The 27,244-nt window shown below is 36.5% G+C and overlaps 1 protein-coding gene across 2 annotated transcripts; it reads right to left on the minus strand.

Moving 5' to 3' along the window:
- LOC109825455 (pectin acetylesterase 9-like) lies at window positions 1–26,820 on the minus strand. Of its 2 annotated transcripts, XM_020392308.1 has the most exons (13): window positions 26,599–26,820; window positions 24,304–24,386; window positions 4,175–4,301; window positions 3,957–4,036; window positions 3,426–3,512; window positions 2,352–2,476; window positions 2,177–2,237; window positions 2,051–2,107; window positions 1,883–1,960; window positions 1,667–1,772; window positions 1,062–1,210; window positions 837–947; window positions 1–275 (listed from the first exon to the last, which is right to left on the minus strand). In XM_020392308.1, exons 1-13 carry the CDS (start codon window positions 26,717–26,719, stop codon window positions 195–197), a joined length of 1,266 nt encoding a protein of 421 aa, XP_020247897.1. In that variant the 5' UTR covers window positions 26,720–26,820; the 3' UTR covers window positions 1–194. The 2 variants fall into 2 exon arrangements, with proteins under 2 accessions (XP_020247897.1, XP_020247898.1); XM_020392309.1 differs by lacking the exon at window positions 1–275 and having other exon boundaries at window positions 934–947; window positions 1,062–1,115.

Here is a 27,244-nt window from a genome sequence, read left to right on the forward strand (position 1 = left end):
TTACGACAAAAAATGTATGTACATAAAAAGTTTAGAATCTTTACGCAACTTAAATACATTCAAATAATAACAACAATAACAAAAAAAAAAGGTCCATGGTTATTTCTTATAAACTGGATGATATATAATTTCCGAAACTCCTAGAAATTCTAGTCATCTTCTTCCTTCGAAGAATCATGGCTACCAGATTCACGTTAGTGCGAGCATGAATTTTTCTTGTGGGGATTCTTCTCGGTTACGTTTAAATTCTGCGCTCGTCCTTGTAGGTCAACAATCTACATGTATGGCAAATGTTTAATTAGTAACCACAGTGTTAATAACTTAAAAGCAGATAAGTAAGTATGGACTAATTAAAAATTAGCTCTTCTAGCTTAGTTTATTACTACCCAAAGATTAAAGTTTTAGGTAAAAAGTGATTTAGCGACATACGAACTAATCCATTAAGAAATTTCTCTTTGAGGAAATTCATTAACAACTTTCATATGAACACCTGAAAATTAGGTTTAGGCTCCACCAGTTTTCTTAAGAGAACTTATTCGAAAGCAATTAAAACATATATATTATAAGCGGAAAATAAACCAACTAGGGTTATAAAGTATATACATATACTTTATAAGTTAATTATAACACATCTAGAAAAAACACGCGGGCAAAACAGTCCTGTCGCTGCGTTTGGATTTTGGACAATTATCTGTGCACGTGTGTATCTTCTAACTACAGTAATTAACATAGTTTTATTAACAAAAAAAAAAAAACCCTGAGATTAACAATTACTTTTGGTGCAAATACTGTATTTAGAACTAGCACAAATTTACGCATAGTATTGAAGCCAATACCTGAATTAGAGAGTTGGGTTTAAGACAAGTAGGGTTACAAGGATATGGGCAATCTACTTCCACACTGACTTCCCTCCCAAAGTACCAATCTCCGACGGCCACTGCGATAGTCTGCAACACCAATTGCAAACTGCTTTAAAAGATTACGCATAAATTAAATTGTTTTAGGGATAAACAAATATGCTTATATTTGATATATGTGCTTCGTTTGTAATGCTGCAGTACCTTATTGTGCACTTTTGGGGATAATGGTGCAAACCAGCTATACTGTTCTTCACTCTGGCAATGGGAAAAGCAAGAGTTTATGAACATTCCACCACCATTTTCCAAGAACTTAGTTGATCTAAGAGCTTTCAGCATTTGTGACCTATATCCTGTAAATTAGTAACTTAATATTTACCATAGAAACTAGCTAGTAAGGTAACTCATAAACTGGACTTGTAAGACGAAAACAATATTAATCAAGTTCAACACATATATGCACAAGTTTTTGTGTATTTGTATATGTTTATATCCCTTATAATGTATTCACTTCTCTGTTAATTTATCATGAAGCTCTCCAAATAATAAAGAAATTTAACACTACGAAAGAAACAATATGCTCTGTGTTTTGAGACATGAAATTTCATTCAGAAACGATGGAATATTTATAAAGGAGAAGAAATTTAACCGAAAAAATAACTATAAACCCAATGATGGAATATTTAAGTTGATTTTTCATAATTAAGAGCTATAAAGAAAAACATGCTAACACACCAAAAGTATATAACCAATATCTTACAGTTAACATTGCATGAAATCGGAAATTAGAAAGTGATAGGATCCGTGACCTTGCAGGATATTGATCTCATTCGGAGTACACATTGTGTAGTTTAACTTGCAATTTTTCCAGTGCCCACACGGATCAGAAGAAAGGGGAACAAATATATTATCAACCTGTTCAGCATGCAAAAGAGTATTAAGACGTAGTCATTTTTCTATCAAAGAAAGAACATTATCATTTCCTTCAACATATTTAATATTTATTTTAACAAACACCGAAGTACCTGGGTCACATCATATGCTGAGTTCAATACAAAATACGGTATTCTTATATGTTTTAATGCATGTTGCGGAAAGAAACACTGCACAAATTAGACATAAATTAAAGTTTCAGAATGAATATTCCTTGTAAATAATGATTAAGAAATATATAAGAAAATGGATGGTTATACCAGGTAGGGATCATGGTGAGAATTTACACATTTTTCACTCAGAGATTGTTCTACTCCCTGCAAGAATTGTCTTTATAAATAATTGACAATATAAAGGGAGTTAAAACTGTAATATAGGAAACTGACCTGAAATTTAACAAGACTGCGGAAAAAGTGCCTTATATTGTTATAGCCAGATTTGTCCTTCCTAGACAATATTAAAAGTGAAAATTGTCAAACTAATATGATTAAAATTATTAAAGGTTTTTGAAACAAAAATTATATGAAATAGTTATAGAAATGCAGGAGTATTAGCACTTACACATCAAGGAAAAACCCTGCATCGCTCATGCATTTTACAATGGTTGTCTCAGGAAAAAGCTGAGAAAAATTGTCACAGTGGAGAAAAGTAGCTAGCCCTCCAGCTGAACATCCAGAAAGAAGTGCCTAATGTGTTGGAAAAAGCAACATAATTTACATGAGTTAAATTACTTGTTTCAAAAGAGAATAATTGAAATGCAAACCATCAATTATGATAAAAAATATATATTGAATTCTGTATTACAGAACTAGAAATTAATATATCATGAAAAATTATAATTATACTTATAATATTTCTATATTCCTTCTAGATCTAAGGACTAAATTATTTTAACGAATATACAAAAATGGGAATAGATCCACAGGTTCGATACCTTGTTACAGAACTTGTGCTTTAGAGAAACATCATATCAAATAGAGTTGATAAATGAAACAGTTCATTAACAATGCACAAATAAAAAATGAAAAAAAAAAGAAAGCATCGACTTCCCTCCCATATTTTGCATCTAAGTATTTTTGCCATGGTTGATCTCTCTCTCTCCTTTCAAAAAGATCTAGAACTTTGGGTTATTAATTGGTGGAATAGTAGACAATTCAAAACTTTTTTGAATGATACCCAAGAGAAAAATGTTCTAGAAAATTTCGTAGAATTAGAAGAACTTTTCTTGTCGGACGAAATGATAAAAGAACACCCGGAGACGCATATACAGAAGCATTCTAAGCAAATGGTTTGAACCTACGGTGCACTCACAAGATCACATACTATGATAAACCTGTGACCAATGAATTTAAATTTTATCTAACAAGAGATGGTGATGTTACTTATTTTTATGAATCCCTTCGTTTTCAGTGAGCCTAGTTGAGAAATAACCAAGATATGCCTAATACTCTTTGGATTTGGAGCAGCTTCTACGTTTCATTTAAGGACACAACTGAGACAATACCTTTGAAGTTTCTCCTATGACTCGATCGACCCATTTCAAAAAAACACAATTAAGTTAGCAGCATGCGAGAGAAAAATTCTATGGAACTTCAACAGGGAATCGCAATTTGTTAATTAAAGTTAGAACTATACCTTTTCTGCATGTTGTAGCCCTTCAGGGAAAAGGTCATGAACGATGGCATCCCATATCCTGAGCCCTCTAAAGTAGAGCCTCTTTGTCTGAGAAATAAAACAAAATCAAGTGTCAGATAAATACAGGAAGCATAACAGGAATAAACTTCTGAATCAAAAGGATCGCACTTAACGAATCATGTATATTGTGTAATTCCTCCAATCAGTTTAATAGTTTTCAAGGGAAAAACCAAAGTAAAACTCCTTAGTTAAGTCTTTTAACAAAAAAGCTTAGTCTCACAAATGAACTTCCGACAGTCATATCATACTCAAAAAACATTTGCTTGCTAGAAAGTCGACACTAGCCTATATTAGAAAGTTGACAATCAAGATAGCATGCAACCTTAAAATCATTCAATTTTAATCCTTTGATATTTCTCAAATTTGACTCAACCCAACTTCATTTATGCTACGAGACGTTAAAAAACAATTGACAATCATACAAATTTGTTAATCATAAAAAAAATTTGTGGACTGCTTGATGGGGCTTACCCCGTTTCTGTACTCCGAATTGCCAGCAAACGAAGCACCATCACAATACCGAAGAAATACACGATTCCAGTTGTAAAAGTCTGTTCAAAGAAACTAAAATTATAAACATTCCCCACATCAATTATAATGTAAAGATAGATGGTTGCTTTTGAATTTTAATTCTAAATTAAAAATAATGTAAATATGGAATCCGATAAAACAATTAGAAAATGACAAACCAGGGTTCATGTTGGGATCATTGCTGAGAATGCCAGAGAAATTCCAGCTGCCCATATATAGAGAGGACCCATACGCAGTCTTTGATCTAAGATAACATGAGAGCTCATCATTACACCATGCTCCTCCCTGCATTACAAGCAAAAACAAGCAGAATTGTATTCACTGCTGTTCGCTTAGGACTCAAAAAGCTCTAGGCGCAGAACTCATCTGATAATTTAAATGAGCATGACCAAAAGTAAACTCATTTAAGCAATCTAATAATAATTCTAATGTTTAAAGCTCTCTTTTATGGCCATGATGCATTGTCATTTTAGCATGGTAGAAGCCTTATTTCCTAACCCCATCTTCATTAGCCCATGCACAAAAATTTTATATTTTCTCTTGGGGTATGTTGCACGTCCTCCAGAAACTTTTCCCTTGTCATGTTTGCAGGTCATTAAAAGAGTTGAGATATTGCAATGACATTCACTTTGGAATTGAGCTGTAACCAATTTCAGATTGTGTAGAGGGGGGACCATAAGCAACTGAAGGGTGTAAACCCTAGTTGTATTCTCTCCCTCTATTAGTAGATCTACCCCCTCCTTGTCCCGTGGACGTAGGCAGTTTGCCGAACCACGTAAAATTGGTGTTTGAGTTTGTGGCCATTGTAATAGTTTTTTAGGATCCCTCGACAGGTCAGTCCTAGAACTGATGAGAGGAAGAGCCGATATCTCACTTTGTTGAGATATCCGCTTCAGATTCTTATTTCCTTGGTGAGACGAGAATTCTTATTGATCTTTCTCTCTTATTGTGCACCAGAAACTCTGCCGAAATTTCCGCTGGGCACAACAAGTGGTATCAGAGATCGGGCTACGCTTGGGCTATTTGGAGGAGTAGATCAATTTGGAGGCTCGTCTAGGACTTCATTTGGTGATAAAGGTGGGATCTTTTGGTAAAAGACTCTATCTTTTTAGTTTTGGATCTATTCTTCGTTCGTTGGTGTGTTGAGAAAGATGTCGGGGAAAGAAGGTGCTTCGGGTATCGAGGGTGGTGCTTCTGACGCGAAGACCATTCAGAGTTTGAATATCCACTCTATGAAGATAGATGTGGAGAAATTTAATAGCACAAACAACTTTGGATTATGGAGATGCGAGGTTTTGGATGCGCTGAACGCGCAGAATTTGAAGGATACATTGGAGTTAGATGGCAAGCCAGATGAGATTGAAGAGAAGGTTTGAAAAAAGATAAATCGAACGGCGTGTGGTGTAATTAGGTCTTGTTTGACTCAAGATCTAAAATATGATGTGATGAATGAGACTTCTGCGAAGAAGATTTGGGAGATTCTCGAAAGCAAGTATTTGACCAAGAGTGTGGAAAATCGCTTGCATTTGAAGAGGAGGCTTTATCGTTTCCAATTGAAGAAGGAAACCTCCATTAGAGATCACATGAACCACTACACGAAGCTTCTTGCGAATTTGGCGAATGTGGATGTCAAGATTGAAGATGAGGACAAGGCGTTGTTGCTGTTGAGTTCCTTACCAGACGAGGAATATGAGACATTCGTCCTTACTCTTATTAATGGGAAGGCAACCCTTTCGTATAGTGAGGTCACCGCTGCACTTGTGAATTATCAGCTTCGAAAGAAGGATAAGGAGGCTTCAGTTGAGTCGGTAGCGGAGGCGTTGGTCGCAAGAGGGAAGGGTCCAAACCAGAAGAATTGGAAGTCACAGTCTAGAGTAGGACATCCTACAATTAGAAAAGATCAGTGTGCTTGGTGTAAGGAGCACAGTCTAGAGTAGGACATCCTACAATTAGAAAAGATCAGTGTGCTTGGTGTAAGGAGACTGGTCATTAGAAGAAAGATTATCCAAAGCTCGACGAATGGATTAAGAATAAGCAGAAGGGAAAAGGGAAGCAACCATCATCAGAAGCAAACATCGTATCGGATGGTAATAATTCTGACTCTTCTATTTATTCGCTTTCTATCAGTCCTACAGATAGCTATTCGGAGGAATCTGAATGGATGTTGGATAGTGGTGCGACCTATCATGTGTGCCCTAGAAGGGAATGGTTCTCCAGTTTTGAGAAGCTGGTGGATAGTGGTGTGGTGTACATGGCTGATAACCGTGCATGCCAGATCCTTAGGATAGGAAGAATTCGCATAAAGATGTTTGACGGGACTGTTAGGGAGTTAAATGATGTGAGATGAGTTCCTTCTTTGAGGAAGAACTTGATCTCAATTGGAGCTTTGGTTGGAGAGGGTCTGAATGTTCGAATTGAGGACGTGGTTCTCAAGATTGTGGAAGACTCTCGGATTGTTATGAAGGGCGTCAGGAGGAATAACCTGTATTACTTGACTGAAGGTATAGTGGCAGGTGGAGAACTGACGACTTCTGTTGATTCGACTAGACTGCGACATTTGGGGCTTGGCCATTCTAGTATTGATTCCTCGCATAGATTGAAAGAGGGTGCGAAGACCTGTAGTTTGAAGTCCAGTGAACATGTTGATGTGAGCAAGAAGACCGAGGTGAAGTGTGGCACCTCTATTCACCGTGCTAAGGGTCGTTCTAGAGGAGTTCACGTGGATGTTTGGGGGCCTTCCAAGGGGGCATCATTGGGAGGTAATAGGCGTTTGGTTTCCTTTGTTGTAAAGTCCTAGTAGTCTCCAACAGATTGAAGAAGTGTGATATTGGCAGAAAGGTGAAGGTACTCCATTCCGGTGGGAGGTACAATATGGACCTGTTTCTGCATTGGAGCCGAGCTCACAGCATTGCGAGATACTTCGTTGGAAAGGAAATCTTGGGGCAACTAGATAAGGTGACAAATTTGGAGAACCGTGCCTTTCTGGAGGAGAATCGGTGTTTGTGGTCGAGCAATGGTTTGCAGAAGAGTTTCTGGACAGAGGCTTCGACATATTTGGGTCATCCTATTAAAGAGTTGTTAACTGCTATGATTGGAGGTAAAACTCTATTGGAAGATAGGTCTGGTAGTGTCACTTTGGTTGAGGCTTCGATGAGGAAGCCAATTGACTCTCAGCAGGTGGAGAGTTTTGGACAGACCTTAGAGGTATCGCAGCAGGTGGAGACTGATGCTACTCCACATTGGGTGGGGATTTTTCCACATACTCCAGGTCATTCTGCATTGGTTGGGATTCCAGCTGAGGTGACACAGCGTGGAAGTTATTTGGATTCGGATGCGGATGATGAGTTGGGTTTTGATTCAAGTGTAGCTGATAGATGTAGTTTGGATATGACCATTGGTTCACCTCAGGTGGAGGTGTTTGAGGCCATTGGAGGTGCTATCAGCCACAGAGTTGATGATATTAGAGAAGGGTTGCGAACTCTTCTATTGGATTGAGGTCGTTCGCGGCCATTTGGGTGAACTACGTGAGGCTTGATTCCTTAGGCAAGAGGATACGTAGGCAGTCTTTATGATGCATCCGGGTTGGATTTTGATGGGGGTGAGATCGATTTGGTGAGTAGATACCGACGTTTGGGTGAGTGTTCGTACTCCCGTTTGGGTCCCGACTTGTTGAGGATTGATAAGCAGCAAGTGAGACATTTGATTTGGTTGGTGTCGGCTCAGTTTTGGGAAAACTTTACCGAGGTGGAGAATTGTGAACGAAGTGGGCCCCCACCCACGTGATGTTTGGTGCGGATGATGTGCGGCTTCGTGTGTGCGGATGCTGTGCGGCCCACGAACGAATAAGCTATAGCCTATATATATACCTAATTTTTCTAGGGTTTAATGTGTGCGAAGTGGGGGAAAAAGCAGGAGAAAAGGACGGCTGCAGCAAGCGCAAAGCAGAGGTGTGCAAGAGCAGTAGGCTTGATTTGCTGTGGGCGTGCAAGGGTGCAAGGCAAGGAATTGTTTCGGCTTGGGGATTCTTCACGCGGCTGCAGTGTGCAAAAGAAAAGCAGAGGTTTTCTTTTGAGTTTTGTGCAGCTATTCTAGGGTTTTGTACTTCTCTTTTGAGAGAGATAATTGTGTGAGGGATTTGAGAGTTTGTGTGAGGGTTTAGATTGAGAGTGATTGTAAACCCTAGTTGTATTCTCTCCCTCTATTAGTAGATCTACTCCCTCCTTGCCCCGTGGACGTAGGAAGTTTGCCGAACCACGTAAAATTGGTTGTTTGAGTTTGTAACAATTGTAATAGTTTTTTAGGATCCCTCGACAGGTCAGTCCTAGAACTGATGAGAGGAAGATTCGATATCTCACTTTGTTGAGATATCCGCTTTAGATTCTTGTTTCCTTGGTGAGACGAGAATTCTTATTGATCTTTCTCTCTTATTGTGCACCAGAAACTCTGCCGAAATTTCCGCTGGGCGCAACAAAGGGTGTATTCAGCATCAACTTTAACTTGTATTTTGCCTTTCATTTATAGATATATGTTTGCTATATGATTGCTTATATAGCCATTGCATCATTGGGGTTCAAAAATTGTATATGTGAGATGTTTTGTGCTAAGCTCACCACTGCTCATGTGAAACTTGTTTCCAGCGTTCAACTTTTTGATTCCAATCAAGAAAAATATGATGTAAAACAAATCACTTACTTTGGTTTCTTTTTTTTTCAACCAAGCAGTGCAATTAGCACATTGTATTTTCTTTGCAAGTTTTCTGAGTGAAGCAAACAAAAAATAATAATTTCTAAGAAATACACAGAAACACATGGAAAGTTGGTTCTGGACCTAAAATTGATTTCCTACTATTTATAGAATATAACCAAACAGGCCCTAAACCAACTTTCATTTCTTTTTTTTTTCTTTTTTCTTTTTTTCATGAGCGTGTTTGGCAAACACCCTAAAATGGGACTATGGATGACATTGATCTTGTTTTCAACTAAACTGGTTTTGTTTGGGACCAGAGGGAGGTGGTCCAAAACAAACCGGTTTTAAGGGTCAAATTTGGCATTAGTAAAACTGGGCTAATGTTGACTCGGTTTGACCCAACACAAATTTGCTCAAAATGGGATCGGTTCCAACCGTAGCCCATTTTGAGAAGTTGCCGAACACACCTAATTTATTATTAATCCTATATTAAATCTAGAACCTTCCACAACCAAATTGCACCACTTCATTCTAATCTTATTTAGATTTTTTTTTTTAATCTTTGGACCCAACGTTTTACTGCCATTTATTTTTAACTCACCCACTTTCAAATTCCTTCATAAAACCCAAAAGACCTAATTAAATTATTTTTGACCCCAAATAGGGTATGCATACTGGAAACATACCCGTGAAAACTAAAATGCCTAATCTATCCTCATTTCCTCCTCCATCCCTCTCCCTTCTCTAATCCTTCGCAGTCCCGTCTTTTCACCTCCCAATGACGAATCTAGGATTTTGTCCTACGGCGTCATACTTTAAAATTTTACATGCAAACGTAAAATAAAAATATCTATAAAGTTCTTGATTCATTTTCTTTCTTGCTTTTTGTCGGCTACGTCATATAGATATCATTATGCAACTTAAAAAGGAACTGATCCTTCTGTGTAAATCATTATATTAGCACAATAATTCGGTATCACTAGATGGAAACTTTCACAAAGCCGGGTCTTTTGGTTATATATGAGTCTATTTGGGAGTTAATAATCAAGGAAACTTTAGGTTTTATCAGTTAACTTGAGGTTTTTTTTTAATTATGAGATGAATCCGGCCTATTGTAAATAGTGTTATCTTAGACTTGAGATCATTTGAGACCTCAAATTTACAGAAAATCTTGGGAATTTTTACTGGATTTCCATGACTCTTGCCGGCATACATATTCTCTGTGATTTGTATAGGAGTTACAATCGCTTTAATTTTTTGTGCATTGCATCCTTAAGGTGGTAGTTCGTTTTAATTTGGAACAAATTCATGTACAATTTAACGATTTTTCATGAGTAAAATTAAGGGGGGACGGAGAGACTCTTTAAAGAAAATATATAATGATAATTTGTTTGTATTTTTGGGTATAACGATATTCATGTACCATTTGATATGGCTAATGATGAGAATGATTGTAATCTCACCATGGTGTATATGTTAACTACATCCTTTACTTCAATAACAATCCTTTATTTCAATAACAATTCAAAAAAAAGAACAGTACCAAAGCAACATATATTAATTACTTCCTAATAGTATTTTCGATTGCTATCCATACGAAAAAAGTAAATGAAAAGGAAGAAGTATTATCTCCACTACTTCTAAAGATATACAAAAAAAAGTATCACTTTCACTATTTCCTAATTTATAATTTTAGAAGTTACTTTTTAAAGCTACTTTCTACTTCATACTTCTTGTCAACCAAACTGACTTACGAAAAATTCTTAGGTGCTCATTGAGTACGAAGTTGACATACACCACACCAACAGGAGTAGACCATGTGACATAAATCACAAGCAAATGTGAAGGTGATGGAATTAAAACTTTTTTTTTTGTTGCTACATGACATGATTGGTGTAGTATATGTCACATGGTGCTCATGGAGCACCTAAGAATTTCTCATATGAACCTACAAGTCTTTCTCACAATCTCTTGACATGATTCTTGGTTAATGATGAAATGACCAAAATACTCTTTTAAAATGTTGCTTCCAAAACGGTAAAAAGATATAAAAGTCAAACTTTTTAATACATTGAGGGGTCATTTCATCCTTTTTATACCGCGTGCTTGGCATGTGATATGTCAAAGTTTAAGGTATTACTTTGGGAGGTTAAGCTGTTAGGAAATATGAGCTGTTTAGATAGTAATTAACACGAATTAAGTTTTAAACAGTTAATAGAAATTAGATAAAAGCAGATAACTATTATATCTCAGAAATATAATAAAATGAAAGTAACTAAAAGTTAGAAATACGGCCTGATGGTCGAGGCGTGCAAGCACTGTCTCAAGAATCTAATTGCCCCATCTCGCACAGGGCTACGCGACAAAAGTTCCTGGAGATACAACGACCCTCGGTCAGGCGACCTCCTTCTCGTCGGCACGAGCTTCAAGAAGGCTTTGCGAATACTTCTCGACTTTCAGGGAACCAACAAATCGTAACAGTAAGCAAATGTAAGAGGAAGAACAGAGAAGAAGGAGAAGAGCTTATTTGTAATTCGATGTGTTAAACTCTTCGGATTTTAGATCCTTTTATAGGGAAAAACAGCCGTTACTCATAAATCTCGTAATTAACACGTTTTAATAACTCACCCATTAATGTATTAACGTTAGCCATTTTTTGTCATTTAAATCCATAAATCTGCGGTATTTTAATTATAACATTTACAAAATATTTAATCCTAACCGTTACAAAATGTTTATCACATGTTAATTGTTCAAAAATAAATATTACATTTTAATTATTCAAAAATAAAAATGTAGCAGATTAAGGGCCCATTAATCCGGAGCGGCATTCGTGTCCGCAGGTCGTGTGCGCGCACCACCCGACCCGAACCCGAGCCCGGCCCGGCCGGCGCGCGCGTGTGTGGTGTGAAGCATAACCTTTGTTTTCTTCTAGGCATAGGAGAGAAAGGGAAGGCTTATAAAGAGTCTATCTTCCTATCTCTTTTCCAATGTGGGACTAAAGTTTTCCTCTTTTCCTCTACAAACCCAAGTTTTAAGTTATCTTTATTATAATCCCCCACAGCTGCATTCGTGTCCGCAGGTCGTGTGCGCGCGCCACCCGACCCGACCCGAACCCGAGCCCGAGCCCGGCCCGGCCGGCGCGCGCGCGTGTGGTGTGGAGCATAACCTTTATTTTTTTCTAAGCATAGGAGAGAAAGGGAAGGCTTATAAAGACTCTTTCTTCCTATTTCATTTCCTATGTGGGACTAAACTTTTCCTCTTTTCCTCTACAAAGTCAAGTTTTAAGTTATCTTTATTATAACTCCAACAATCCCCCACATAACTTAAAACTTAAAATAATTCGAAATAATTCAGAAATAACAGTAAAAGAAGAACTTAAAAATAAATAAGATTGCTGGTTCCCTTATACTATGTAATAGGTGGAGGTACCTTTCGGTTTGAACCTTCACTTAGTGACAGTTGTATAGATCCGTGAGAGCTTGGTGGACTATGCCTTGAACCAGTCTCATTTATCGGATTTCTACAGAAAACACACATAGTACAGTTTTGAAGAATTCTAAACGGGTTGCGCTATTATCGGACTTGCGCAGGTATCTTTCATGTGTGTTACTAGGGAGCAGCCCTGTTCCCATAGTCGCGGCCTCACAACTACACACATATAGGTGAATCCTAATAAGGATGCGAGCAAGTAAGCATCCCGCATCATGGGTCTTGGATTCATTAAGAGTTTAACTCAACCTTTCACTTGCTTTTTATGAGCACTGATCATCCTAGGGATGGGAGCAAATAAATTCAATGCTCCTCACAATTAATCACTCGTCCAGTTTGTTTCTACCCATTGAACCTCTGCGAGATTGGGTTGCCACTGCAGTGATTTTTCTTATGGGCTTAACCTCATCCCCCTCGATGATTCTAGGACCACTGTCCTAGATAAGCCTTTAGTTAAGTGATCTGCAAGATTTTTCTCTGATCTTACAAAATCTAAGGCTATTATGTGGTTTTTCATCTTATATCTCAAGGATTTATGTCGCACTTTCAAGTGTCGATTCATCTTCACATTTGCATTCTCTTGATGGCATTTGTCAATCGCTGACCTGCAATCACAATGAATAGAAATGGCTGGTAATGGTTTTTGCATTAGTGGAATTTCAGTTAGTAAATCTTTCAACCATTCAGCTTCTATACTAGTAGTATCAAGAGCTATCATTTCTGATTCCATTGTACTTCTAGCCATTACAGTTTGTTTAGTAGATTTCCAGGACACAGCTCCTCCTCCTAAAAGGAACACAAATCCTGTGGTGGATTTTACATCTACTGAGTCACTAATCCAATTTGCATCTGAATAACCTTCTAGTACAGATGGATAACCTTTATAGTGTAAACCATAATTTATAGTTCCTTTTAGGTATCTCAAAATTCTTTCTAAAGCATCCCAGTGACTCTTATCAGGATTTGATGTATATCTACTAAGTCTATTTACTGCATAAGCAATGTCAGGTCTGGTGTAGTTTGTTAGGAATCCTAATGATCCAATTATTTGTGCATATTCTCTTTGTAATTGAGGATGACCTGTATTTTTCTTTAGATGTACATTAGGATCATATGGAGTGGAAACAGGTTGACAGTTTGGATCATAAAAATTCTTGAGGATTTTTTCTATGTAGTGTGATTGTGATAGCACATATCCATTCTCATTTTTCATGATTTTAGTATTAAGAATTAAATCAGCTTGACCTAAATCTTTCATGTTAAAATTTTGTGATAAAAAGTGTTTGATATCATTTATGATTTGTATGTCATAACCAAAAATAAAAATGTCATCAACATATAAGCATAATATCATAATTTTATTGTTATTATCTATTTTATGATATACACACTCATCTGTTTGATTAATTACAAATCCATAAGATAGTATAATTTCATCAAATTTTATATGTCATTGTTTTGGGGCTTGTTTGAGACCATATAGTGATCTAATAAGCTTGCATACTTTCTTTTCTTATCCAGAAGCTATAAATCTCTCAGATTGATCCATATAGATTTTTTCATCTAAATCTCCATTTAAGAATGTAGTTTTAACATCCATTTGATGTATTATTAATTTGTGAATAGATGCTAGAGCTATAAGGACTCTAATGGTAGTAATCCTAGCTACTGGAGAATAGACATCAAAATAATCAATACCAGATTTTTGGGTATATCCTTTAGCTACTAATCTGGTCTTATATTTATCTATTGTTCCATCTGGTCTGAGTTTCTTCTTAAATACCCATTTACATCCTATAGTTTTACAGCCTGAAGGAAGATCAGTTAGTTCCCAAGTATGATTTTGAACTATAGATTGTATCTCATTGTTTATAGCTTCCTTCCAAAATGGAGCATCTTCTGATTTCATTGCATCTTCAAATATAATTGGAGAATCTTCTACAAGTAATGCATAGAAATCTTTATGGACTTTTTCTATTCTAGTTCTTTTACTTCTCCTAGGCTCCTCTGGACTTTCTAGTGGTCTAATTTGTTTAGAACTAGTTTCACCTTGATTAGAACTAGGATCTGAATTACTAGAGCTAGGGTCTGTGTTGTTTACTCTGGTCTTGTAAGGAAAAATATTTTCAAAGTAATGTGCATCCCTAGCTTCAATTATGGTGTTGTTGGTTATCTCATTAATGTCAGAGTTGATTATTAAAAATCTATTTGCATTACTATCAGAAGCATAGCCAATAAAAATTCCATCTACAGTTTTAGGTCTAATTTTCTTTCTCTTATTTTTAGGTATTTTAACTTTTGCTAAGCACCCCCACACTTTCAGGTGATCCAAATTAGGGTTTCTATTCTTCCAAATTGTGTAAGGGGTTTTATCAGATTTATTGAATGGAATTCTATTTAGTATATGACATGCAGTCATGAGAGCTTCTCCCCACAAATTTCCTGGCACACCAGAATTAGTTAACATTGAGTTTACCATGTCCATTAGTGTTCTATTCTTTCTCTCAGCTACTCCATTAGATTGAGGTGTATATAGAGCAGTTATTTCATGAATAATTCCATTCTCTTCACAGAATTGTTTTAATTCATTAGAAGTGTACTCACTACCTCTATCTGATCTTAGTATTTTAATTTTCCTATCCAACTGATTTTCAACTTCTGCTTTATATATTTTGAATTTGTTTATGACTTCATCTTTGGTCTTAATTAAGTAGAGGTAACAATATTTAGAGCAATCGTCTATAAAAGTTACAAAATATTTGTTACCCCCTCTAGTTGTTCTTCCTGAATCACAAACATCACTATGGATGAGTTCTAATATCTCAGAATCTCTATCAATAGTTTTAAATGGTTTCTTAGGAAGTTTGGCTTCTACACATATTTCACATTTTTCATCATCTTTTATATTAAGCTTTGGAATTATATTGAGATGCATCAATCTTTTAATTGAATTATAATTCACATGTCCTAATCTTTGATGCCAAGTGATGGAAGGTTCAATATTCAAAGCTATTGGAGATGCAAGAGTAGAATTCTTAACATTCAATTTAAAAAGACCATCACATAAGAAACCTTTTCCAATGAAGTTCAAACCCTTAGTTATTACAACTTTATTTGATTCAAAAACAAGCTTATAGCCTTGTTGCACTAACAAAGATCCACTAATTAAGTTTCTCCTAATGTCTGGTACATGATGGACATCCTGCAGGATCAAAGTCTTATCAGAAGTCAGCTTTAGGTTGATCCGACCTATTCTAGATACAGAAGCCACATTATTATTTCCCATTGTCACAGTTCCTCTATTTGAGACCTGATAGGTGGAAAACAAAGATTGATTAGAGTAAACGTGAATATTAGCTCCAGTGTAAATCCACCAATCATTTGCTTGAAAGGTCATGTTTACTTCAGGAGTGAAGAGAATAGACCTGAAAGCAGTCTCAGCTGGACTGGAAGTCACCATGTTTACTTCTGACTTATTAGGTGGAGGTCCTCCCTTCCTAGGCTTGGGTGGTTCTGTCTTCTTGTAAAAGCAGTCCTTAGCAAGGTGGTTGGTTCGTCCACAAAAGAAACATGCTCGACGTTCAGCTCCTTCCTTCTTTTGAAAGTGGACATGGTTCTTATTTTGATGAAAGGATTTCTTCTTAAATGTTTTATTTTGATTTTGGTGGAAGGGACGTTTCTTGTGTTGGGGAAAGGGTTTGGATTCAACATTGTTTACTTTGGGTTCTTTGGGTTCGGATTTTGTCACATTTTTCTCCTTGAGTCTATGTTGCTCTTCAATTCTAATGGAATTCAACACTTGTTCTAGGGTAAGATCTCCTTGAGTATGGTTAAGGTTTTTGGCAAAATCTGACCATGACTCGGGAAGTTTGTCTATAAGACATGCTATTTGAAACGTTTCATCTAGGATAGATCCATTCACTTTTAATTGGTGAACTATATGTTCAAATTCATGAATTTGCTCATTCATTGGTTTAGAATCTACCATTTTAAATTTGTTAAAATCAGAAGCTTTAAATCTTTTAATTCCCATATCATCTAAACCATACTTTTTCTCTAGGGTTTCCCACAGAACTTTAGCATTAGTGATAGTATAATATATATCATATAACCTATCAGATAAAGCTCCTAAGATTCTGTGTAGATAATGATACTCTATTTCTTGAGGTGTTCTTGGGATAAGAATGGAATCTGTGGAGGAAGATGATGAAGATTGCCTAGTAACTGGTCTAGATGAAGATGAGTGTTCTGGTTCTATGGCAGTTATTAGATTTAGAGTTGTTAACCAAAATCTCATTTGGTTTTGCCAACGATGGAAATTGTTCCCATCAAACTTCTCTGGTTTAGCCGACATAATTTCACTTGTAGCCATAATCTGATGATGAATGAATAGTTTTGTTATTATAATGCAACAGAAATATATAAAACATTCATTCAACAGAATTATCATGTAGTGTAACATTTCGTTTTTAAGAATTGTAGACAACATTAACATAAAAAGCATAATGCTAATCATGATACTATTCTAAACAGCAAAGTTAGATTCTTGGATTGTTAGGAAATATGAGCTGTTTAGATAGTAATTAACACAAATTAAGTTTTAAACAGTTAATAGAAATTAGATAAAAGCAGATAACTATTATATCTCAGAAATATAATCAAATGAAAGTAACTAAAAGTTAGAAATACGGCCTGATGGTCGAGGCGTGCAAGCATTGTCCCAAGAATCTAATTGCCCCCTCTCGCACAGGGTTACACGACAAAAGTTCCTGGAGATATAACGACCCTCGGTCATGCGACCTCCTTCTCATCGGCACGAGCTTCAAGAAGGCTTTGCGAATACTTCTCGACTTTCAGGGAACCAACAAATCGTAATAGTAAGCAAATGTAAGAGGAAGAACAGAGAAGAAGGAGAAGAGCTTATTTGTAATTCGATGTGTTAAACTCTTCGGATTTTAGATCCTTTTATAGGGAAAAACAACTGTTACTCATAAATCTCGTAATTAACACGTTTTAATTACTCACCCATTAATGTATTAACGCTAGCCATTTTTTGTCATTTAAATCCATAAATCCGCGGTATTTTAATTATAACAGTTACAAAATATTTAATCCTAACCGTTACAAAATATTTATCACATGTTAATTGTTCAAAAATAAATATTACATTTTAATTATTCAAAAAAAATGTAGCAGATTAAGGGCCCATTAATCCGGAGCGGCATTCGTGTCCGCAGGTCGTGTGCGCGCGCGCCACCCGACCCGAACCCGAGCCCGGCCCGGCCGGCGCGCGCGTGTGTGGTGTGGAGCATAACCCCCGAACCCGAGCCCGGCCCGGCCGGCGCGCGCGTGTGTGGTGTGGAGCATAACCTTTATTTTCTTCTAAGCATAGGAGAGAAAGGGAAGGCTTATAAAGACTCTTTCTTCCTATTCCATTTCCTATGTGGGACTAAATTTTTTCTCTTTTCCTCTACAAAGTCAAGTTTTAAGTTATCTTTATTATAACTCCAACATAAGCGATATAAGTTTAGGGGCTAAGTGGAACATACAAAGTTGCGTAAAACTCCTCAAAGTTTTGAGGGTTTGATGGTTTAAGTGAAATATGTTTTCCATATGCATATTATTTAAGCTTAGAAATAACGCATAGCCTTAGTTTATTGATAGTAAACATTAAATAAAACTAGTATTTATGAATACATAAAAGCTGGAATTTTAAGATCTCGTAAAAATTCCGAAAACCATCAAACGCATCAAATAGAATCACACACAAAATTTAATGCAGAAAGCCCTCAACAGGGAAACACCAGGGGATCGAAAACAACCAACTATCACCTTCAAATTATAATCCTTTGCACGGACAAAGACTAAGAAACTCTCTCTCTCACAATACTCTTGAACACGGTTACACCATCTGATAAACCATGATTATGAGAATATTATCCCTCCCCCTTTTATTAAAAAAACCTAGAATATGATGTCTTATATAAAGACACCCATCATTTGCCCACCAAAACACCTAACAATAAATGCATGATGGATGAGGGATAATAATAAATTAGAACATTGCGTAAGACCTTTTATGTAACAAAAAAATCATCAAGTCATAATTATCCCCATCATTTGCCCACCAAAACACCTAACGATAAATGCATGATGGATGAGGGATAACAATAAATTAGAACATTGCGTAAGACCTTCTATGTAACAAAAAAATCATCAAGTCATAATTATCCGCATATAGTATATCTACAAGCATGATATTTGTGCAACGTTGTAGATTCCCACTTGAAACATTACATTAAGAACTCATCATATCAAGGACGTGGATAGAAAGATATTCAATTAGACTGTGTTTTATATCTTTTAAACGCTAAACATGTGAAGAAATGGCGAGAGCATAGCGACGAAGACAGTAGGAAAAAACGAAGGAACATGTTTGGGTGCTGTGCGGTTGACCGCATGTGACGCGACGGTCGACCGTCAACGTGCATGAGGATGAGTTCTGTTTAGTATCAGGTCGTAGTCGACCGTGCTTGGTGCGGCGGTCGACCGCCAAAAGTCCAGAGATCAGGAAAGTTTCTGTCGTTTTCGCGGTCGACCGCGCATGGCGCAGCAGTCAACCGCGAGTCGGGTCTAAGCTGAGTTTTGGTTTTCAACCCGTTTTATTTCTGAGTTGATATATAAGTCTAATCCTAATTAATTAGGGTTAAGTAAGGACGTTTTGAGTAGTCTTTTAGAGGGGATTGTTGCATCCAAGTGTGGGAGATTTGTGAGAGATCTAGAGGTTTTGTTTTAGGGTTTATTTAGTGAAGTTTGTAACCATATTTGTATTCTCTTGGTTTCTAATAGTAAGAACTCCCTTCTCCTTGCCCCGTGGACGTAGGCAACTTGCCGAACTACGTAAAATTCATTTGTCTTGCTGTGGTATTGTGTTTTACTTATTTGGTTGTGATTTATCTCGTTCTTGTTCGTGTGGTTACGAGCTCCGCTGCGCACAACAAGTGGTATCAGAGCCTCGGGTTTGGCTTGGGACTTGTTCGAAGGATTCGGTGAATGACTCCTATCTGAAGAGTTAGATCGAAAACATAGGAGAAGCAAACACATCAGATTCATCTCTTAGGAATGTGATACAAAGTTTAAGCATCAATAACACAAAGATTGATGTTCCGAAGTTCGATGGCAAGATCAATTTCGGTTTATGGATGTGCCAGGTGATGGATGCATTGGATGCACAGAATTTGGAGGAGACTCTTGAGTTATAAGAGAAACCTGATATGGAGGACAAGGTTTGGAAGAAGATGAACAGTAGGGCTTGTAGAGTTATTCGGTCATGCTTGACGTCGGATCTTATTTATGACGTGATGAATGAGACATCAGCGAAGATAATATGAGAAACACTCAATGAGAAGTATCTTACGAATAGCATTGAGAATCGACTTTACTTGAAAAAGAGGTTTTACCAGTTCAAGATGAAGAGGAGAGTTTCCATCAGGGAGCATATTAATAGTTTCACGAAGCTACTTTCAGATATGGTCAATGTGGATATCATGATTGAGGATAAAAATAAGGCGATGTTACTTTTATGTTCGTTGCCCGAGGATGATTATGGTACGTTCGTTCTCACTATGATCAATGAAAGAACAACAATTAACTACAATGAGGTGACCTCGGCGTTGGTGAATTATGAGCTAAGAAAGAGTGATGGTGAACCATCCGAGAAGGCATCAGGAGATGCATTAGTAGTTCGAGGCCGTACTCCAAACCGCCGCCAAGACAACCGATCAAAATCAAAGAATAGAGGTGCCTATAAGAGTGTTGGTAGAAATCAATATCGGTATTGTAAAAAAAAAGGACATTGGAATATTGACTGCCCAAAGTGGAAGGAAAAAACGAGAAAGAACAAGAGGAAAGTTGTACAAGCTTTAGAGGTGAATGTTGCAAAAGGTGTTAGCAAACATTCAGATTCAGATTCTTTAAGTTATTCATGTCCTGCACTACCGTCAGTTTGCTATGCCGACTTTACGGAGTGGATGTTGGATTCGGAGCCACATATCATATTTGCCCTAGGAGGGATTGGTTCTCCAGCTTTAAGGAGCTGGAAAGAGGGGATGTCATGCTTATGGGTAATGATCACGTATGCCCTATTAGTGGTATTAGTTCAGTCCGGATCAGGATGTATGATGGTGTGGTGAGGGAGTTGAAAGAAGTAAGGTTTGTGCCGTAGTTAACGAAGAATATCATTTTCTTGGTACTTTAGAGGTAGCTGGTTATCGGGTGACCTTTGATGATGCTACAGTGAAGGTCACAAAGGATTCTATGGTGATGATGCGAGGAGTCAGTGAAAACTTTCTATACTATTTGAAGGGCAAGACAGTTACAGGGGGTCTGGCAGATTCTATCATTACAGAGAAGGACACTATCACCCTATGGTACATGAGATTAGGACACACAGGTGATAAGTCCCTACAATCATTAGCGAAACAGAGACTATTGAAATGTGTTAAGACTTACAAGATGGAGCTGTGTGAGCATTGTGTACTTGGAAGAAGACTAGAGTGAAGTTTAACACTGCTATTCACAACATCCAAGGTATATTAAATTACATTCACACAAATGTTTGGGGTCCTTCCAAGCACACGTCACTTGGTGGGGCCAACTATTTTGTCACTTTTATTGATGACTATTCCAGGAGGAATTTTATACCCTATGAAGCATAAACATGAGGTCCTGGATGTTTTTGTGAAATGGAAGAAGAAAGTGGAGTTGCAGACAGGTAGAAAAGTGAAGACTCTATGTTCAGATAACGATGGAGAGTATAAGAGTGATTCTTTTCTGCAGTTTTGCTGGGATCACGGCATTAGGCGACACTTCACAGTTTGAGAGACACCGTAACAGAACAGGGTGGCTGAAAGATTGAATCATACCTTGCTAGAGAAGATACGATATATGATAACGCAGAGTGGATTACCTATATCCTTTTGGGCCGATGCGTTAGTTTATGCGAGTCATCTCGTGAACAGGTTGTCGTGCACTGCGATATANGACTCCTTTGGAGCATTGGTCTAGTTTGGTAGCTAGTGACTATGATTCGCTTCGAATATTTGGATGTCCTACTTATTACCATATTAGTAATGGTAAATTGAATCCGAGGATGAGGAAAGCAGTCTTTGTGGGATTTAGAGATAAAGTTAAAGGCTTCAAGTTATGGAATCCACAGGATAAGAAGATAGTTATTAGCAGAGATGTCATATTTGATGAGGCGTACATGATGAGGCCTCAAGTTCCTCAGAAGGTAGAGGAAGACCAAATTCGAGAGATATCATAGCAGGTGGAGGATAATGTAACTCCACCCACTCCAGATAGCATTGTATCCATTGAGGCTCCTGCAGAGGTGACATTAGGAGGAGATAGGATGACAGTCGGCCAGATAGAGGATACAGTGAATTGTGAGACTCAGGAGCAGGGTCATGTTCAGGAGTCTACTGTAGCGAATAGACTTAGAAGGGTGATTCGTCGGCAAGCTAGGTATAATGATGTCATGGTCGCATATGCATTATCAGTGAAGATCATTGATTATATGGTTCCATTCACATTCAAGGAGGCAGAGTCTAGCCTCGATTCGATCAGGTGGAGGGAAGCTATGGAGGAGGAGATACGGTCTCTTCATAAGAACAACAATTGGCAACTTGCAAAGCTACCTAAGGGTAAGAAAGCTATTGGTTGCAAGTGGGTATACGCGAAGAAGGAGAGATCTTCTATTGGGGACATTAGGTACAAAGTCAGATTAGTTGCCAAGGGATATGCACAGCTTGAGGGCATTGATTACAACGAGGTATTTTCACCCGTTGTGAAGCATTCGTCGATTCAGATTTTATTAGCATTGGTGGCACAACTGGATTTAGATTTGGTCCAGATGGATGTTAAGACATCCTTTCTATATAGAGATTTAGATGAGGAGATCTACATGACACAATCCTTAGGATTAAAAGCTGCAGAAAAGGAAGATTTGGTTTGCAAGCTGAAGAAGTCTCTTTATGGTTTGGAGCAATGCCGGAATAGTGGTACAAGAGATTTGACAACTTTATAATTAGCCATGGGTACACGAGGAGCCCATATAACCAATGTGTTTACATGCACGAGCTACAGGATGGTGAGCACATATATTTGCTTTTATATGTTAACGATATGCTTATTTCTTCCAGGAATTCTTTGGCTATTCGAAAGTTAAAAGAGGAGCTGTCATCCGAGTTTGAGATGAATGATCTTGGAGAAGCAAAGAAGATATTGGGTATGAAAATCGAGAGAGACAGGGTGAAAGGGAGATTGAAGCTTACACAGAGGAGTTATTTGCAGAAGATGTTGAAGAAATTCAGCTTTGATGGTAATACAAAAGCAGTTAGCACTCCATTGGCTCCCCACTTCAAGCTTTTAGCTAAGATGTCACCTGTTTTAGTTGAGGACAGAGAATATATGTCGAAGATTCCATATGCCAGTGCGGTGGGTAGCTTGATGTATGTGAAGATGTGTACGAGACCAGATTTATCACAGGCCGTGAGCATGGTATCTAAGTACATGCACGATCCTGGGAAAGGTCATTGGGAGACTGTGAAGTAGATCCTTTGGTATATCAAAGGTACCGTAGATGTTGGTTTGGTATTTCAGAAGAATATGGAGACATGGTAGGATTATATTGGATATGTGGATTCAGATTATGCAGAGGGATCTTGACAAGCGCCGATCTACTTCTGGGTATGTGTTCACATTAGCAGGAGTACCAGTATGTTGGAGATGTACACTTCAGTCTACAGTGGCTCTCTCTACTACAGAAACGGAGTATATGGCGGTGACTGAAGCTGTTAATGAGTTTTTGTGGTTGCGTGGATTGTTGGAGGACTTGGGGATTGCATAGGAGACCCTTCGGGTATATTGTGATAGCATGTCGACTATCTATTTGACGAAGAACCAGGTTTATCATGCATGCACAAAGCACATTGATGTCAGATTCTACTTTGTTCGTGACGTATTGGATGATGGAGACGACATTTTGGAGAACATCCACACGAAGGACAACCCTGCGGATATGTTGACTAAAGTTGTTTCAGATGTAAAATTTGGTCATTGTTTGATGCTATTGAACATTCTTCAGTGTTGAGAGCCTTTGGAGGCCATTTGGGTGAGCTACATTCGGCTTGATTCCTTGGACAAGAGGATACGTAGGCAGTCATGTTTGATGCAGCCGGTTGGATTTGTTGATTTTGATGGGGGGGGGGGGGGTTGGGTGGGGGGGGGGGAGATTGTTTGAGCTCTCGTTTGGGTTCCTGACTTATTGTGGATTGCGTCCGTTGTCGTGGGTTGTTTCCACTTCGTCCTGGACACAACAAATAGGACATTTGGATGATTTGGTATCGGCTCAATTTGGTAGAAATGTTCACCGAGGTGGAGAATAGAAGAAATGGCGAGCACAGTGACGAAGATCGTAAGAAAAGACGAAGGAACATGTTTGGGTGCTGTGCGGTCAACCGCCAACGTGCACGAGGATGAATTCTGTTCAGTATCATGTCGCAGTCGACTGCGCTTGGTACGACGGTCAACCGTCAAAAGTCCAGAGACTCAGAAAAGTTTCTGTCGTTTTCACGGTTGACTGCGCATGGTGCGGCAGTCGGCCGTGAGTCGGGTCTAAGATGGGTTTTGATTTTCAACCCGTTTTATTTCTGAGTTGATATATAAGTCTAATCCTAATTAATTAGGGTTAAGTAAGGACGTTTTGAACAGTCTTTGAGAAGGGATTATTACATCCAAGTGTGAGAGATTTGTGAGAGATCTAGAGGCTTTGTTTTAGGGTTTACTTGGTGAAATTTGTAACCCTATTTGTATTCTCTTGATTTCTAATAGTAAGAACTCCCCCCTCATTGCCCCGTAGACGTAGGTAACTTCCCGAACCACGTAAAATTCGTTTGTCTTGCTGTGATATTATGTTTGGCTTATTTGGTTGTGAATTATCTCGTTCTTATTCGTGTGGTTATGAGCTCCGATGCGCACAACAACATGAGCATTGATCAAACTAAATATCATGTATTACTCATTTAACATTTCCTATAATATAAGTTACCTCCATCTGTAAAATCCAGTTTTGAGCGCCAGAGCCAAATCCTCTATGGAGGTGATATCCTGGCGGGCTTCCATCCAAACAAACTGCAAGCGATATACATGCAAAAAAAATAAAAAAAATAAAAAAAATAAATAAAGAGAGAGAGAGAGAGAGAGAGAGATAGAGAGAGAGAGAGAGAGAAAAGAAAAGTACATAAATCAATAATAAAATGGCTAAGCATTAGAAAACTGCTCTTCACTTTGGATGATTATTAGATTATCGGCAAAACTTGTAAAATATCAGAAACCCCCTTAAGTATGAAATTATTAAAAAAAAAAATCCTTCAAGAGGGGTTATCAGGAAACCCTTTTTAAGTTTAATATTTTATCAGAAAACCCTTTTTAAGTTTAAGATTTTATCAGAAAACCCTCCTAATAGTGTTACTGCAATTTTCCCATGGGTGAGTAAAATCACACATGGGAACATTTCTACCCATGAAAATTGTGGATCACACTTTAAGGGGTTTTCTGATAATATGATAAAGTTAAGGGAGTTTTCTAATAATTGATATTTTGAAAGGTATGGGGTTTATTTGATAATCCTTTGAAGTCTGACAACCCCTAACTTAAGGGGGTTTTCTGATATCTGATATTTTGAAAGTTATGGGGGTTATATAATAATTGTTCAAAGTTAAGGGATTTTTTCAAATGATTAGCCCAAAAAAACATATGGGCTCAGTAACATTATATATAGTAACTAATCTATACTTCTATAAAAATACCAATTTAAATTTTTAAAATTTTTTTTGTCCTCTCAAACTTTGATAAATTCTAACTTTGGCATTATCTCTAATTAATCTTTCATTAAATAAATATAACCATTTATTAATTATACACCTCACCTTCCTAACTAATTATAATTATCAATAATATTATAACTATTAATTATTTAATAATATAATAAAATAATTTATAAAATAAGTATACACAATTATTAATAGTAGCCAATTAAATTATTTTTATAATAATTATTTATGAACTATAATAAAATAATTAAAATAATAGTTTAAATAAAATAATATATTACTATATACTATCAAGAATAATAATTTAATAAAATAAATAGAATAAATATTTAATCACATAAATAGTGTAATTATTTTAATAATATCACATAAATTATGACTTACACTAATTATTTAGTACTATATTATTAAATAAATTAAATAAATAATTTAATATTATTTTTAGAATATTTTCTCAAAGATTATTACATGATACTGAATAATCCATACTTACTAACAGTTGAAAACAAACTTTTTTATAAAAAATATTATTTAATATTAATAATAGCACTATAATTGTTAATGATAGTATAATAAAAATTTATAGTACTAAATTATATAAGAGGATAATTAAAAAATTAAATTAGATAAATATTTGATAGTATATAGTTGTATTATTATTTTAATAGTATTAATTGAACTAAAAGTTATAATATTAAATAAGGTAAATTATAGTAAACCCCCATGAACTTTCAGCATTTCGTAGTAAATAGACTCTATGAAGTTTCAAAATCACACTAAACCCCTAATAATTTTTGTAGAAAACCCCCAATATCTTTTAGATAAATTACACCAAACCTCCACTAACTTTCAAAATGCCTTTGTATGCCATTTTCTGGTTCTAATTTATAAGGATTATCTGCAAAAGTTAGAAAGTTATTGGGGATTCTTTAAAAGAGAAAAGTTTTTAGGGCTTTAGTGCGATCTTGAAAGTTCATAGGGCTGAAAGTTCATAAGGGTTTAGTGTAATTTACCATATTAAATAATTATAATGAGAAATAAATATCACAATGTTGCTGGTATTAAGTTTAACTATCTAGTGAAACATCAGGAAAAAGCTAAAAAGATCAATGCATCTTAGTTAATTTAGTGTTAAGTTAGCAGCTTTCAAGTTGGAGGGGCATATTTAAGAGAACGTATAAATTTGACAATATTATTTAATTTGGGGGACTTATTTAAAAAAAGGTTAGCACTGTGCAATCATTATATGAAAACCTACAATTAAAATAACTATACTAATAATAACTAATTCATACTTTTCTTTTTAAACAATTTCTTTTTAAGCAATCTTATTATACAATTTTATTTATTAACACATAATTTTACTATTTAATAAAAAATTCAAAACTTAATATATGCACGTTCACGTGCAAAGCACGGCATTGTACTAGTTATCTACTCTACTCATCCCTTTTCTATTCCATTGAAAGGAATGAGTTACATTAATCAAAGTACTACGTTAGATTTATTACCTGCTCCTAAAGAGGTAGCATTATGGATAACCGTAAGGTTAACGACTAATTGAGAATTGATTTTCTGAAATGAACTGAATACCGCTGACATGAACAAAACCATCCATACTGCTGACTTCATCTTCTGCCAAAATTTTGAGGAATTCAACAAAAGATTATAGAAAAAATGATTTGCAAGAAGAGCGATCAGGAAGAGAGAGAGAGAGAGAGAGAGAGAGAGAGAGAAATAATAACAAACAAGGATTGGATTCAAAAAGGCGGAAGGGTAAAGCTTTTTATAAGAAAACAAATGGGTCAGTCAATAATGACTCACGATCACAAAACAAACGCCTTTTGATTTTTGTTTGGTTGGTCACTGAGTACTGAAATAAATATAGTTTTATGTAAGGCTTAACTTCGGGGGTTAGTCACCTAGAACTTAAAATTAGAACTGGGATAATCTGTGGGATAAATTTTTAAGGTGTTAGTCATATAGAACTAAAATTAGAACAAAATTTTACAGTGTTAGTCAAGTAGAACTCTAACAAAATTAGAATTGGGATAATGATACAAAATTATCCCACTTTTTTATTTTTCTATACAAAAATGAGAGTTCTAGTCTCTCAAATTGTTCCATGTTTTAGATTGGAACTAGGTGGTAAAAAAC

This window comes from Asparagus officinalis, chromosome 10, assembly GCF_001876935.1.
Source record: "Asparagus officinalis chromosome 10, Aspof.V1, whole genome shotgun sequence".
In the NCBI taxonomy this organism is placed as follows: domain Eukaryota; kingdom Viridiplantae; phylum Streptophyta; class Magnoliopsida; order Asparagales; family Asparagaceae; genus Asparagus; species Asparagus officinalis.

Bases quoted from the DNA above. Each gene is read 5' to 3' on its own strand.
- LOC109825455 (XM_020392308.1), bottom strand. From the start codon at position 26,719: ATGAAGTCAGCAGTATGGATGGTTTTGTTCATGTCAGCGGTATTCAGT. The intron at 3,513-3,956 runs GTAAGCCCCATC...TTTATTTCTCAG, and splicing joins ATTCGGAGTACAGAAACGGG to ACAAAGAGGCTCTACTTTAG. The intron at 2,238-2,351 runs GTAAGTGCTAAT...AATATTGTCTAG, and splicing joins GCAGGGTTTTTCCTTGATGT to GAAGGACAAATCTGGCTATA.